General features: G+C 38.9%; 1 protein-coding gene and 1 long non-coding RNA gene across 3 annotated transcripts in view; one reads left to right on the top strand and one right to left on the bottom strand.

Moving 5' to 3' along the window:
* The window catches only part of LOC118613355, a 66,994-nt gene extending 59,471 nt beyond the window's left edge, over positions 1–7,523 (bottom strand). The window contains exons 1-3 of one of the 2 annotated variants that reach the window (XR_004955402.1): positions 7,260–7,523; positions 5,650–5,719; positions 9–1,364 (exon numbers count right to left, since the gene is read on the bottom strand). This is a non-coding gene — a long non-coding RNA (uncharacterized LOC118613355). Of the gene's footprint in view, positions 1–8; positions 1,365–5,649; positions 5,720–7,259 lie in introns of those variants that run through there. The other variant, XR_004955401.1, reaches the window with a different exon arrangement.
* Positions 7,524–7,650: 127 nt separating this feature from the next.
* Positions 7,651–15,217, top strand: DEGS1 (delta 4-desaturase, sphingolipid 1). Its single transcript, XM_016165515.2, has 3 exons — positions 7,651–7,825; positions 12,174–12,916; positions 14,494–15,217. Exons 1-3 carry the CDS (start codon positions 7,744–7,746, stop codon positions 14,638–14,640), a joined length of 972 nt encoding a protein of 323 aa, XP_016021001.1. The 5' UTR covers positions 7,651–7,743; the 3' UTR covers positions 14,641–15,217.
* Positions 15,218–15,637: the final 420 nt, after the last annotated feature.

The raw sequence follows: 15,637 nt of genomic DNA, 5'->3' as shown, positions 1-15,637 counted from the left end.
ACATCCACTAGAAGCAATTAATGCCAAAATCTCTAATATTAAGAGTAACATAACTTAAAAATCAGGAAAAGGCTAGGTTTGGAGGAGGCAACTTTTGCCCTAAGTGTTTTGGCAATGGATTCACCGTGGGCATACAGGTAGAAAACATTTTGAAAGCTTCTGGAATCTGGAACGAGCAGGAGGCAGTCCCAGCAGATATGGTCTGAGATCAGGTCCATAGTCGCTTTACCATAATGCTGCCACTCAACACAAAAGCTGTGACCACCTTTTCAAAATCCCTTCGAGCTCCAAAAGGACATATTCAGAATTTCAATGAAATAAAGTCATTCAAAAGAATTTCACCTCTGTTCCATAAAGATGGAGCCGTGACAGGGAATTGCTGAAAACAAAATTCTTGGAAGAGCGAACTTTTTTGATATGTATTTTACCCACTTTAGTCTACAACTTAGATGTTCAGAAAAGAGGTCACAGATGACTTTACGCTGAAGGGTAAGGGTGACAGCAGCCGTATCAGTTCTCCCAGCCCCATCCCTTCATTCTAGTCATCCGGGTATCACAGAAATGGAAAAACGAGGGCTGCTGCTGTATCCCCCCTCTTCAGAAGGTAGATAGGGTGGAAATCTTTATTTCTATATCCTTCAGGCGGTTCAGTTGCCACATGATGAAACCAAGGATCTTTGACAATATTATTGCTTTTCTTTAAATGATGTCTCCTTTATTTATGAAATTCCCTGTGTTAATTCCTGAAACAATTCCTAAAGAGGATTCTTTTGTCCAGAAAAAAGGTGTCTCAACTTGCTAGTATACATTCCTCTGGTTTTGGTGACTCATTTCCTCAAATCAAAATTATAGGAAATCGTGAGGAGAAAAATACTGGAATGGCGGATGTTTGAGCAGAAAGTACAAATTATGACTGAAGAAGAAATAAAAATGAAGAATGAACTTCACAAAATTCAATAAATTCTGGTCATGGAAATACAATCAATTGACTAGGTTCCAAATTTCTCAACTTTTGTGTTTCCTTTCAATTTTCCCCTTTTCACATCGCACAAAAGTCAGTTTCTAATTGGAATCTAAAGGAACAGTGGAAACAGTAAATGTGGCTCCAGCAACTCAAAACCTAAGGTGTGTCCTTCTGTCTTAAGACTAAGGAAAAACCTGAGCCTTCACAAAGCAAAAGAATATTTGGTGGGGAAGACAAGGAAGGGAGGGCTAAAGTGCTTGCTCTTCCTTCGGCGGGTTGGTGCAATCTTACAAGAAAGTGCTTCAGCTCTTTTGAGAATGAGTTTCCAGAACCTTCGGTGCTGCCATATAGTAACTGCCCTCCACTCTCAAAGCAGCTATGAAATGCAGCTTGTGTCATCCTTGTAAGAGGACAATAAAGGGATGAATGTCAAGGCGTTAAACCATGGTGCTCAGCATATAGTTTAGCAAGTAATAAATAATAAATAGTGGTGATATGTAGATATATATATATATAACTGACGTTAAGGACATAGAAATACAGATTATATGTATAAGACACATGTGTTTTCTTTAGGCCCTGCTTTAAATACACACACACACACACACACACACACACATACACGTCTGTGCAAATTGTCTTCTGTGCTTTGAAAATTCTGTGCTTTTTAAGCACAGAAACCAATTTGTGTACTCTTACAGGTTTCCAGCTTCCTGAAGAAATTTATTTTTAATCAGTCTTAGTGTTGGCATCTCTCAAAATTCTAGAACAAAAAGAGAACTTGGAGATGATTTAAGGTAACACCTTTTTCATACCTGGGGTAACTGTGATTTGCACAGGTCATCTGCCTTGATAATGACAACTCAGTGTCACTTAGATCTCTCCCAAGATTCACAGGACTTTTTGTACTGCCCCACACTGCCTCTTGGAGGGTCACAGGACAGAAACTAGGCTTGAACTATACATCCTTCTCCACCTTGCTTTGAGAGGTCTGAAAGAAGGAAGGGGCACCTTGGGCTACACCTGGTAGACTGAAGACAGGGGCCTCTTCAGAACTCCCTGTACCTTGACACACATGTGTCAAGCACATTAAGTTGTGAGTTCAAGACCTTCCCCACTGAACAGGTCCCAGAGCAATTTCATTGAACCTGCGGATCAGTTTGAGAGTGCTAACATCTTACAATATAAAATCTTTCAATCCATGAACATGGAATATCTTTCCATTTATTTAGGTCTTCCTAAACCTCCTTCAACAACATTTTATAGTTTTCAGAGTATAAGTTTCACATTTCTTTTACTAACTTAATTCCTAGGTGTTTTCTTCTTTTTGATGCTATCATATATGAAATTGTTATTTAATTTTTAGATTGTTCATTGCTAGGAGAGAAACATGATTGATTTTTGTATATTGATCTTGATTCCTGCAGCCTAGTTAAACTCATTTATTTGTTCTAATTTGCTTTTTAGTGGGTTCTTTAGGATTTTGATATACAAGATCATGTGATCTGTGAATGAGATAGTTTTACCTTTTTCTCACTGATCTGGATGTCTTTTATTTCATTTGCTTACCTAACTGCCCTGGTTAAATCCTCTTTAAATTCACTTGGACTCTCAAGAGACCCCCCAAAAGCCAAAGACAATCCTGAAAAGAACAAAGCTGGAGGACTCACACTTCCTGATTTCAAATCTTGCTACAAAGTTATAGTAATCAAAACAGTGTGATATTGGCATAAAGACGGATACATGGAACACAGTAGAGAGTCCATAGATACAAACTCTTGCATGTATGGTCAATGATTCTTGACAAGGATGCTGAAAGCATTCAATGAGGGAAACAGTCTTTTCAACAAAAGGTGCAAGGAAACTAGATATCCACATGTAAAACAACAAAATTGGGTCCTTTCCTAAGATCGTATACAAATATTAACTCAAAATGGATCCATGATCTAAATTTAAGACCTAAAACTATAAAACTCTTAGGAGAAAACATAGAGCAAAATCTTCATGACTTCGCATTTGGCAATGATTTCTTGGATAAGACATCAAAGGCACAAGTAACAAAAGACAAAACAGACAAATTAGACTATGAAAATGAAAAACTTTCGTGGGTCAAAAGAGTTAAAAGAATTAAAAAGCCCACCCACAGAACGGGAGTAAATATTTGCAAGTCATGTATCTTATAAAGGATTAATAACTAGAACATATGCAAATTTTGCAAATTTCTTTCTATTTTTGACTTTTAATTTTTTCCTGCTGTGGTCAGAAAACATGCTTGGCATGATTGCAATCTTTAAGTTTTTTCGGGTTTTTTTATGGCTGAAAATGTGGTTTATCAATGTTCGTGTGCACTAGAGAAGAATGTATGTTGTGTTGTTTTTGTGTAGAGTGTGCTCTAGCTATTTTTCAGGTCTAATGTGTTTATAGTGTTTTCAAGTTTTCTATTCCCTTATGGATCATCTGTGTAGTTGTTCAATTCACTATTGGAGGTGGGATACTGAAATCTCCAGCAATTACTGTTGAATTGTCTTTCTGTCTCTTCTGTTCTATCAGTTTTGCTTCATGTATTTTGGGGCTCTGTTCTTAGGTGCATATCCTATTAGGTTAACCCTTTTATCACTGTAAAACCTCCTTCTTTATCTCTAGTAACATTTTTTATTTGTTTGTTTGAAAGTCTGTTGTGTCTGATATTAGTAAAACTACTCTAACTTTCTTATGGTCACAGCTTGCATGACATATCTTTTCCCATTATTTTATTTTCAAGTTATTTGTATCTCTGAATCTGAAGTGCCTCCCTAGTTACCATTTAGTTAGATCTTATTATTATTTTTAATTAATTAATTAATTTTTATGGGGACATTGGTTATTTTTTAATCTTGTCTGTCAATCTCTGCCTTTTGATTGAATTGTTTAATCTATTTACATTTTATGTTATTATTGATATAGTTAAATTTACATTTGCTATTTTACTTTTGTTTTCAGTATGTCTCATATATTTCCTCCCCTTTATTCCTTTGCATTAAGTGAATATTTTCTTCTGTAAAATTTTAATTCCTTTTATGATTTTTTTTTTACTCTATGTTTCTGTTATGTTCACAGTGGTTGTCCTAGGGCTTACCATATATATATTAATTTAGAATGTTTCAAATTTATTCTAAATTTATTCTAGATTTCTTTCTTTTTCTTCTGTTTTGTACTATTATTGTTAAACATATTACACCTATATATTACAAATCTAAAATACACTGTTACAATTTTTTATATAATTTGATGCCTGATAAAGAGACTAAAAGAAGAAAAAGCATACGCAGAGTTTGTTACACTAGCTCTCTTACTGAACATTTCTAGTTCTCTTCATTTGTTCCTGTGGATTTGAGTTACCATGTGATGTCATGTCCTTACTCCAAGGTAGCTTTGTTCCCATCACATCTTTTGTGTTGTTATTGTCAAATATTTTACATTTCTATATGCTATAGGCCCAACGATGCAAGTTCTCATCACAAGAAAAAAGTTTTGTAACTATGTATGTGACAGATGTTAACTAGACTTATTTTGCAATGTATACAAATTATTGTTGTATACCTGAAACTAATACTATGTATGTCAACTATACTTCGATTAAAAAAGTAAGAAAATTTTTGTATATTGATTTTCCATCTAGCAACCTAGCTAAATTCTCTCATTTTATCCTAATAACTCAATTCAACTGGTTTTTCTATATTGATATTGCCATTAGATACTAAATTGTATAAAACCTTTTTTCTGCTTCATTTGAGAGAACCATATAATTTCCTCCCTTAATATGTTTTTCTATCAATCTTGTATTTCAGTTAAGTTGAGAGGCAGCCAGGAAAAGGGCATCATTTCCTAGCTTTCATGGTAAAACCAGAGAGACTGAATCTCATGCAGACAGAGAGGCCCTGCCTTCTACATGGTGCTTGAACAGGTAAGATTGGATTATGCCTTTACAGGAAGTGTCTAAATTGATGGGCTCAAGGACTAACCCACAGAATCCTATACAACCAACCCCTCAGGGAAGAGGAAAACAGCTGAGAGACATCATCCCTTCAAACGAGTGAAGTCCGGAAGCTTTGAGAAGGCTATGGCTGAAAGGGACTTGGAGTTTGAGGGAGACAGGCGACTGTGTATGATGCCCCACAACTGGTCAGCACCAGATACACTGAGACGAGCAAAGCAGAAGATGGTATAGGAGAGGTGTAGTGTTGTCCACACCGCACGGTCAGCTTTAGTTACAGACAAATATGGGAACGGTTCCATCGATTTGTTGTGCTGGTTTTCTACTTAATAACACATTTTAAAATAAGAAAAGAGAGTTCTTGGCAATTAACTACTGACTGGAAGAGTTGTCTTTTATTTGGTGTCAAGGACAAGATGATATAAAGTTATTGTTATGATTAAGGTTCGTTTGAAGTGAATAAAGAATGTCTTCTGTAATTACTCTTCTACGTATTAAAGTTGGCAAAGCTACCCACGGGCTACTACCTTTCAATACCATTATTAGATCTCAACTGTGTCATCATCAAAACCATCTTAAAAATGAATTGTCCGTTCAAAAATCAATGGAAAACGAAAACTCTACATGGAAGGACATCTTAATTTCAAAAATATGATCGGAAAAGTACCTCATCCAGAACTTCCCAATGTTATCAGAAACTACTGGGACTCACCGCGGCTTTCACAGCAAACTGGATAGTGCCTTTCTAGAACAACTGGTATGACTGCCTGAAGACAAATCACCTGGCAAGAGTAAGAAAAAGATATGAAAGCTAGATAACACATTAAGAACATTTTTTAAAAATACCAAATAAATAAACATACCTATGTGTAATTACAATATTTGTCAATCCCCACAATGCTAGAGCCAATTTTTTTCCCTTTTCTTTAGAATGTGAAAATCCACATTCCATTCCAATGTAAGAGGTAAAAAAAAAAGGGGGGTTAAATGAAAACATTCCCTCCCAGCCTTTTCCCTGAGACTCCCACTTACTCTCCGATATTGTAATCATCTCGTGGGTGCCTTTCTAAACATATTTTATGCATATCCAAGTAAACATGTTATACACTCTCCCACGCCTAGTGTTTTGCATTTCTTAATACATCTGGGGAATCAGTTTATATTAACAAAGAACTTCCTCTTCCTTTTGACTGGTGGATGTGTACTAAGTAAGTAGTTAGGTCTCCCATGGTCTGTCTCTGTACTGACTGAATATGTACAGACTTATTTTTCTTGTCATTATTCCCTAAGCATTACAGTATAACAACTATTTACATAGCATTATATTAGGTATTATAAGCAACCTGGGGATGAGTTAAAGTATTCAGGAGGATGCGCATGGTTTATATGCAATACTATGCCATTTTATATAAGAAACTTGAGCATCCAGCGTCTGAGGAGGTCTGCAACTAATCTTCCGCAGACACTGAGAGGTAATAATACCGTAACTTTCTGGTTTGTTTTTAGTTTAGTGAGGTTTTCTTCTACTGGTATGACTCTTGAAAAGATATGGACTTAAAATAAAAACTATTACCATAATATATTATTATCTCACAAAATTAACCATTTAATATTGCCACATGTCCAAGCAATATTTGAATTAAAACATCTCCTGTCAATTTTTAAAAATACTTTGTTTGAATCAGAATCAAAATAAGGTCAATACGCTGCAATTGGTTGACGTGTCAGGTAAGCTTTTAACCTACGTTTCCCCTCTTTTTTTCCCTTTGTATTTTATTAAAGAACCTATAGTTTCCCGCAGTCTGGACCTTGCTGATTCCATCTCTGCGGTGTACTTTAACATTCTCCCCTGACCTATTTTCTATGCATTTGCAGTTGGGTCTAGGAGCTTGACCAGATATGGGGGGTGCGGGTGCGTGTGTGTGTGTGTGTGTGTGTGTGTGTGGTCTTTTTTTTTTTCTTTTTTTTTTTTTATCATGGGGCACACCACGTTCGCTTATCTTCCCTTTTGTAATCTTAGTCATAATGGAGAAGTGGTAACTAATTTTGAAACAAAACGTCTTCCTTGTCAGGAAGAGGCTGTGGTTCCGACGACTTCTGTGACGGACGGAAGGTAGGGAAGCTCCCGTAAGGGAAATGGTCACACTAGAATCATTTGGGCAAAACTACCAGCTCCTTATCAATTCTCCCTCAGAAGTGTTTTCTTTCTTCTTAAACAGCTCTAACCGCCACACACTCCGCATTTTTTCCTGAGGTCTTCTTTCCATGAGGTAGTCAAGAAACAGCTCAGTGAATTATCTGCTTTTCAAAACTAAAACTTACTAACGACCAGGGATCCCGGTGACCAGGCTCCAGCCTTCCCGGAAGCGCTAAAACGGAGCCTTATTTAGCTCGAGACCTTTCCTTCCTTTTCCACCTTCTCCCGGGCTCGCGTGCGGACCCCCGGGCAGCATGGGCCTGAGGCGGCGGGACGCGCAGGAACTCGGCTTCCCAGCCGGCGGCGGAGTCACAGCACTCAGAATGCCGCGTCACCAGCGGCGGAATCCCGGGCCCGCGCGGGGTCCCGGCAGGGGCTCGCGCCCAGGACCCGCGGCGGCACGCGGGGTCACGCCCCTAGCCGGCCGGGGGCGGGGCAGGGGCGGGGCCGGAGGCGGGGCCTCGAAGGCTCCGCCCCCGCCTCCGTCAGCCGCGCTGCTCCTCCCGCTGTGCGCTGACACGAGTCGGGCCGCTGCAGCTGCCGCCACCTCCACGGAGCCGCGCGGGCCGGGAGCGAGCGCCGGGAGCCTGTCCGCGAGCCGCCGCCGCCATGGGGAACCGCGTCTCGCGGGAAGACTTCGAGTGGGTCTACACCGACCAGCCCCACGCCGATCGCCGCCGGGAGATCCTGGGTGAGGGCCGGGTCCGCGCCCCGTTATGTGCGTGCGCGGCCTCCTGCCGCCGGGGCGCGCTCTCCCCGCGCCGGCCCTGCGCGCTTGCGGGCTCCCCGGGCCCATTATGAGCCGGCTCCCTCCGCGTCCGCAGCCGATCCGGAAAGGCCAGCGCCCCCGGGCTCCGGCCCGGCGAGGGAGGGAGGGGACCCGGCGCGCCCGCCCGCCCGTCCCCGCAGCTCAGGCCCTTCCTCGGGGAGATGCCGGCGTCCGGGTGGGTGAGCGTTCGCGGAGACCCCCGTTCCCTCCGTGGGCGCTGGGGTCCTCCGCCTCTTCCCCAAATGGGCCCCAGCGAAGCCAGATCAAGAATGCGTGCCAGGCAGGGCGTGGTCCTGGCGCATCGGAGGCCCACACGCCCGCCACGCTCACGTGGGCGGGGGCCCGCCGTCCGTCGCCCGGGGACGGGGCACCTTCCCCATTAGTGTGAGCTCTGGGACTTCTCGGATGAGACACGTCCTGCACGCAAGTTGTCTCATTGATCTAGCCTCGGACGCAGGAAAGGCAAATTCATATATATTTTTCATCCATCACGGTTTTGTGGATGAAAAGACCGAAGTATGGAAGATGGGCCAAGATTAGCCTCCTGGTCCCCTGGCTGCTAATTTAGGGCCCTTTACGCTAGGCTAACTAGGCCTTAGCTCTCCAGAGGTGTAAGGCGTTCAGCTATTTGGAGCTTCCATATTATATCGAGAATTAGCTTCTCTCTCCCAGGTTACTTTAATAATATGCTAGGCTTTCTGTCGTGTTTTACAAACATTACACAATTTAATCTTCCCAGTAACTAGTTCAGTGTCATCGCTATTTTAAAGATGAACTAAGAGCGAACAATTAAATGTTAGAGGCGGATTCTGAGTGAGATTGCCTCCAGAGCAGATGCTTTTAACCTCTTTGCTATTGGATCAAAAATCAGGAAATTAATGGGTGGTAAGTTGAATGGGAGGAATTCTTTCTCAGCGTTCATTTGCCCAGTGAAAAAGCAAGCCCTTGATTTTTGCTGGGGGATCTCAAGTTACGAATTTCACGTTTTGATAAATTGGACTTAGTGGATCCCATCGAAATGGATTTTTAAAAATCGAATCAGTAAATTGGGAGCCTGAACCCCTGCAGTTGCTATTATAGGTAGCCTTTTAAGAAACTGGTTCTTGGATACTTTTCATTTTTAATTACAAGGAATATTTTACAAATCACTTACACATATGAGATAGCATATGATACACCTTATCAGGATGTTGTGTAAGCATAATTAGGTATCCACCCTGTAAAAACAACCCTGAATACTGGATCTTAGCTGTTATATAATATTCAGAAAAATCACAGAAGTGAAAGGTGCTTATTGATGCTGATCTCAACACTGAGTCCTTTTTTCCCCCACAAACTTATTAGCACTGAACCATTTCACTTGCAAAGTTAAAAGGACTACATATTTCTCAATGAAAATATAGTCATTTCCCTGGCAGGTATAAAAACTGCTCAGTGTTCCATTTCAAGAGTAGAGATGGAATATCAGGGAAGATAAGAATCTAGAGGTTTGTTTAAATTATATGTGAATGATAAGAATGGAATTTATCAGGTTTTAGAGGAAGAGAGGCATGAGAGACCATCAGTATGTTGTTAACAACCAGTATCTGTACACTAAATTTATAATTAGAGTTATATTAAAAGGCATCTATTTGAGATTAATGAAGGCTCGGGACCAAACCATTATTTGCGGGTCAAGTAATCACAAGAAATGCTCCTTTACTGCTATACTTCACAGGGAAAGTCCCCCCCCCCCAATTTATTATGTTATAATTCACAATCTATGAAATTCACCCATTTAAAGTATACAGTTGAGTGGTTTTTAGTGTATTTGCAGAATTGCGTAACTATCACTACAATCTAATTTTTAGAACATTTCCGTCACCTCCAGAAGGAACCCTGTACTCATTAGCAGTCCCTATGTTCCCCACTCCCACCCCGTCCCTCGCCCTAGGCAAATAGCAATCCGTTTTCTGTCTCTATAGATTTGCCTATTCTGAACATTTCTTAGAAATGAAATCATAAATACTTGGTCTTTCTGCGACTGGCTTCTTTGACTTAGCATGATGTTTTCAAGATTTATCCATGTTGTAGGAGATATCAATACGCCATTCCTTTTTGTAGCTGAATAATCCATTGTATGGATATACCATATTTCATTTATCTGTTCATCATTTGTTAGGCTTTTGGGTTGTTTTCACCTTTTGACTATTATGAACAATGCTGCTATGAACATTCGCATACAAGTTATTGTATGGATGTATGGATGAATGTTTTCATTTCTCTTGGATAGCTACCTAGGAATGGAATTGCTGGTTCTTGGTAACTCTATGCTTTACATTTTGAGGAACTGCCAAACGTTTTGAAACTAACTGTAGTGTTTTCCATTTCAAATAGTCACTTGTAATGTATGTGGTCGGTTTTTCCATAGTCTTGTTATTGCTTATCTGTTTTATTACAGCCATTCTAGTGGGTGTGAAGTAATATTGCGTTTTGGTTTCAATTTGCATTTTCCTAATAACTTAATAATGTTTAGTATCTTTCATGTGCTTTTTGGCCATTTGTATATCTGCTTTGGAGAAATGTCCATCTAGATTCCTTGCCCATTTTTTTAAATTGGATTATTAATTGCAAGAGTTTTAAGAGTTCTTTATAGATTCTAGATACAATTACAAGATATATGATTTGCAAATATTTCCTCCCATTCTGTGAGATGTCTTCACTTTCTTATTGGTGTCATTTGCAACAGAAAAGTTTTCGATGGCAGTTCAGTTTATCAGTTTTTTTCTTTAGTCCTTTCGCTTTTGGTATAGTATCTAAGAAACCATAAAGGTTATAAAGATTGACTTCTGTTTTCTTATGAGTTTTATAGTTTTCTTGTATTTCGGTCTGTGATCGTTTTATTATTTTTGTGTATGGTGTAAGGGCGAGGGCCATCCTTTTTTTTTTTTGCATTTGGATAACCCGTTGTTCCAGCACTATTTTTTGGAAAGACTATTCTTTCTCCATTTAATTATATTGGTACCCTAGTAGTATTGATTGTTATATGCTATTACAGCTTTACAAAAGTTTGTTACAGAATTAGGTATAGTAAGTTGATTTGTCTGAGAGAACTGTGCATATAAGTTTTATGATTTTAGAGTACCTACAAAATGTGTTTTATCTATCCTTTTTCAGATATGTCAGTTTAATCATTTTTTTGTTTTTTATTTTATTAGCTTCCAGTATACAGTACATCGATATTTATATAGTTTATAAAACGATCCCCCTAATTGCTCTTTCTCTCCCCCGGCTCTCCACCTATTAATCAAGTTTTATAAAAGGTAATAATGCTAGAGCTGTGTCTAAACAGAAATAACATTTTAATACAAAAGAATTATTATTTACCCACCAATAAACTGGAAGTTGTTATTCTGTTGTTGGAGAATTGCTCCAAAAATGCTCATATTTTAATGAATGCTTATTTGAACTTTTCATTTATACCAGGAAAATTTATTTTAGCCTTATTCACTTCTAGGTCTGTGGGATTACATTTTTTTTTTGGTCTATTGCCTACAAAATTATTAACATTGGGTAAAATGAACACATACCAAAAAGATTAGAGGTTAGGGAGTGGAATCAGAACAAGGGAAAGGAAAGAAACTAGAAGAGGTATTTACCTTGAGCTAACACTAACCTAATTTCTCGTGTATAAAACTGGACTTAAATAACTTCCTGTCTTACATTGTAAGCATTTATTGAATTCCTCATTTCACAGTTAGAGAAAAGAGGATAAAGTTGCTTTTTTCCTTTCATTCTCTTTTCAAGAACATTCTGAATGAGCTGTCCCAAGAAAAAGGTCCTCCTTCAGAACTTTTTGCCTTCCTGTGCCAAACATAACCTGACAACACACATGTAAAACCAAAGACATTAATTATCTCTGGGACAGGAGGATCCAGACAAGAATCTGCCTTTTTCCTCAGGGGACACTTGCCTAAGTATGTAATATATCTTGTCAGACACATAGAATAGATTTGCCAAACTGTGACTATCTGTTAACGTGGAGAGTCTACATTTTGAGGTAAATTTTTCCTGCATAAATTCTCAATTTATTATGACATGATATTTAGTAACTTCACTATTAGAATATACTCCTTCATGAGGAGATAAGTCTCTAACAGAGGAATACAATGATTTGGAAAAAAGAAAAAAAAGTTAATGCGTTAATTTAATTGGTGTCAATCTCATTATAATTTTAGAGTTACTCCCTGCGTTTCCCAGTTCCTGATTTTTTTTGTTTTTTTCTTTACAGCAAAGTATCCAGAGATAAAATCCTTGATGAAACCTGATTCCAATTTGATATGGATTGTTATTATGATGGTTCTCACGCAGTTGGTTGCATTTTACTTAGTAAAGGACTTGGACTGGAAATGGGTCATATTTTGGGCCTATGCATTTGGCAGCTGCATTAACCATTCAATGACTCTGGCCATTCACGAAGTTTCCCACAATAGTGCCTTTGGCCACTGCAAAGCCATATGGAATCGTTGGTTTGGAATATTTGCTAATCTTCCTATTGGTTTTCCGTATTCAATTTCCTTTAAGAGGTATCACATGGATCACCATCGATACCTCGGAGGCGATGGCATCGATGTGGATATTCCGACCGATTTTGAAGGCTGGTTCTTCTGTACCACTTTCAGAAAGTTCATATGGGTCATTCTTCAGCCTCTCTTTTATACTTTACGACCTCTGTTCATTAACCCCAAACCAATTACTTACCTGGAAATTATCAATACTGTGGTCCAGCTCACGTTCGATGTTATAATTTACTACTTTTTTGGAATTAAGTCTTTGGTCTACATGTTGGCAGCATCCTTACTTGGTCTAGGTTTTCACCCGATTTCTGGACATTTCATAGCTGAACATTACATGTTCTTAAAGGGACATGAAACCTACTCATATTATGGGCCTCTGAATCTGCTCACCTTCAATGTGGGTTACCATAACGAGCACCATGACTTCCCCAACATTCCTGGAAAAAACCTTCCTCTGGTAAGTAAAGGATTTGATATAGTCTAATTTCTGATGGTTACATGATCAAAATTAGTCTTGACTGGCTCATTTTAAAGGAAATTGGCTATATTTTATAGGCTGCTCATCAAAGAAAACAAGAGTGTAAGTCCTGAGTCTGCCAGTCTGATTTTACAGAGTTTACTTTCTTTTGGGTCCCTAAACCTGGGGATAATACTTTGGGTTTAGAAGTATTGGGGGATCTGTGAAGTCTACTGATCTGTAAAGGAATTCAGAAATGGAAAATGAAATCCCTCCAGAAAGTAAGCAAAAGTTCTCACAACCTTCATCACTGTTAATCTGAATAAGCTTAACTAAGATATATGTGTTGGTTGGTTGTGGAATACAGATGTTCGACATAACTGATCTGCAAGTAAATGAACCCAATTTCCAGTACTGCCAACTTCCTGCAGGCTGATAAATTCTCTTATTAGACTTCTCATCCTCAAAATGGGTAGTTTTTACAGTTCTATTATCAAAAATATTTCTGTAATTCTAAAAAAGTATTTATATATGAAATTTAATATTAGTTTTTCTCGATGTTTTTTAAAGTTATGATATATAAGGAAACTATAGACAGATATTTTATGCTAGCATATACACCCAATCAAATCTGATAGATTACCTCTTAAAGTTTTAAATGTTGACTATTTGAAAACTGACACACATAACAAACTAAATGTAACATTGATTACTGATTGGGTTTCCAGTTGAGGAAAGAAAAATCTACAGAGGGCATTGGGTAAGCGGGGACAGTCCCCAAACTGTTAGATATTATTTGGCTTTAAGGCCCATAGTTCATCATTGTTCATTTCCCGCTCCATTTCTTGCTGTCCTCTTACTCCTTAGCTAAACTAACAAGTATTTTCAGACTCCTCCAGTCTTCCCTTTCCTGCTTTTTCTGTCAAGGAGTACATATCAAGGAGCATATTGTTCTCGGTTCCTCAACAAATACGTGGTATTGTTATTTTGCAATAGTTACATTGCATGTGACTATCGCATAGTTAATAGGGGTGTATAACAAGGTGTTTTAAAATAGCTTTATTGAGCTATTACTCATATGTACATATCACCCATTTAAAGTGTACAATTCAGTGGTTTATAGATTATTCAGAATTGTCTAATCACCACTATAATCAATTTTAGAACACTTTATCACAATAACAAGGTTTCTTTCTTTTCTCTTTCTTTCTTTCTTTTTCTTTCTTTCTTTCTTTCTTTCTTTCTTTCTTTCTTTCTTTCTTTCTTTCTTTCTTTCTTTCTCTTTCTGTCTGTCTGTCTGTCTGTCTTTCTTTCCTTTCTTTCTTTCTTTTTTTTTTACCTGATCTTGCTCTCCACAAAACACTGCATTTTTAGTCTCAGGGAGTGTCTCAACTTGGAATGCAAACTGCTTGTTTAGAATTCCTGAAGCTACTTCATTTGTTTGTTTGTGTTTTGGAAAGATCGGGAGGGAGAAAGGTCTCCTGGTTTCTCAGCGTTTGTGCCAAATTCATCTGTCCTCTTCAGTAGGCCTGGGTGAACTCTCACTCTTCATCTTGCCGTATTTTTTCCCCTTCTAGGTAAGGAAAATCGCAGCTGAGTACTATGACAACCTCCCCCACTACAGTTCTTGGGTGAAAGTACTGTATGATTTTGTGACGGATGATACAATCAGTCCCTATTCGAGAGTGAAGAGGCATCAGCAAGGCGAGGTGAAACTGGAGTAGCTGCCCTCGTGGCCGTGGTCGTGGCCGGGGGAATTCCTCTGAAACCTCACGGTAGCTGATAACAGTGAATTTTTGCATTAAGCTAAGACCAGTGGTGTTTAGAAGCTACTGTCCTGCAGTTTCAAAGCCTGATCCTCATGGCATCAAGAGGCTAACCCGGCTTTAAATAGCTTGCCTCTCAGTGTTTGGTGTAACTCACAGGAAACGTGTTCGTTGTGTTAGTGTTGAGGATTTTGCTGATACCTGACATTTTGTAAGCATATCAAAAAAAGCTTTTAAGAGCTATTTCTTGTCTATTATTTTCACTATCAAGTTTTACTTTATTAAAACAGCTAGTAACTTGAGCAGTTAATCACAATAAATAGTATTTATCACATTTTTGTACTTTACTGTATATAAGGTGATAACCAGGGTGCTGGGGTGGGCTTACTTCAAAATTTCGCCAGAAAAAAAAAAAAGCCCGGAAGTATCTTTCACTGCAAGCTGAATAATTTTTACTGTTGTATATGGAACTAAATTAGACACTGCTGAATCCTGCACAGCTTATCGATAGATAAATAAAGTACTTACTGACTAATCGTGTCCAACGTTCAACTTCCGTTTTCAGACACACCGACTCTCACATTAGAAGCAGCTCAGCTGACAGAGTTTCCTGTCATTTCACTGCAGTGGAGAGTGGCTGTGGGCTGATGATAACAGTTGGTCTCAAGCAGCCAGCCACTATCATGGCCGGTAGGCTGGCTCTCCTGGTTACCTGGAGTCGGTCACTTCGGTTAATTTTGTGTAATACAGTTAACTATTTTCAAATAATATATGGTATCAAAAATCAGCAGTCTGCAATTTGTGCACAACACCAACCCCCAGGCGTCTTTCAGTCTTTCATACGAGCTCTTACAGCATTTCTGTTTTTGTAACTAGCAGCTCTATCGCGGTTTCCCCCTGCTGAGGAATCCTCATCCTCAGGACTGGCTTTCTGCTCTACACACCTGATTTCCTC

Source organism: Rousettus aegyptiacus, unplaced genomic scaffold (assembly GCF_014176215.1).
Source record: "Rousettus aegyptiacus isolate mRouAeg1 unplaced genomic scaffold, mRouAeg1.p scaffold_m13_p_18, whole genome shotgun sequence".
Lineage (NCBI taxonomy): Eukaryota > Metazoa > Chordata > Mammalia > Chiroptera > Pteropodidae > Rousettus > Rousettus aegyptiacus.
The sequence above is the reverse complement of the archived record's forward strand: the minus strand, read 5'-3'. Positions and strand labels throughout refer to the sequence as shown.

Coding starts and splice junctions, on each gene's coding strand:
- DEGS1 (XM_016165515.2), top strand. CDS start 7,744: ATGGGGAACCGCGTCTCGCGGGAAGACTTCGAGTGGGTCTACACCGAC. Junction 7,826..12,173: donor TCGCCGCCGGGAGATCCTGG/GTGAGGGCCGGG, acceptor TTTTCTTTACAG/CAAAGTATCCAGAGATAAAA. Junction 12,917..14,493: donor CTGGAAAAAACCTTCCTCTG/GTAAGTAAAGGA, acceptor TTCCCCTTCTAG/GTAAGGAAAATCGCAGCTGA.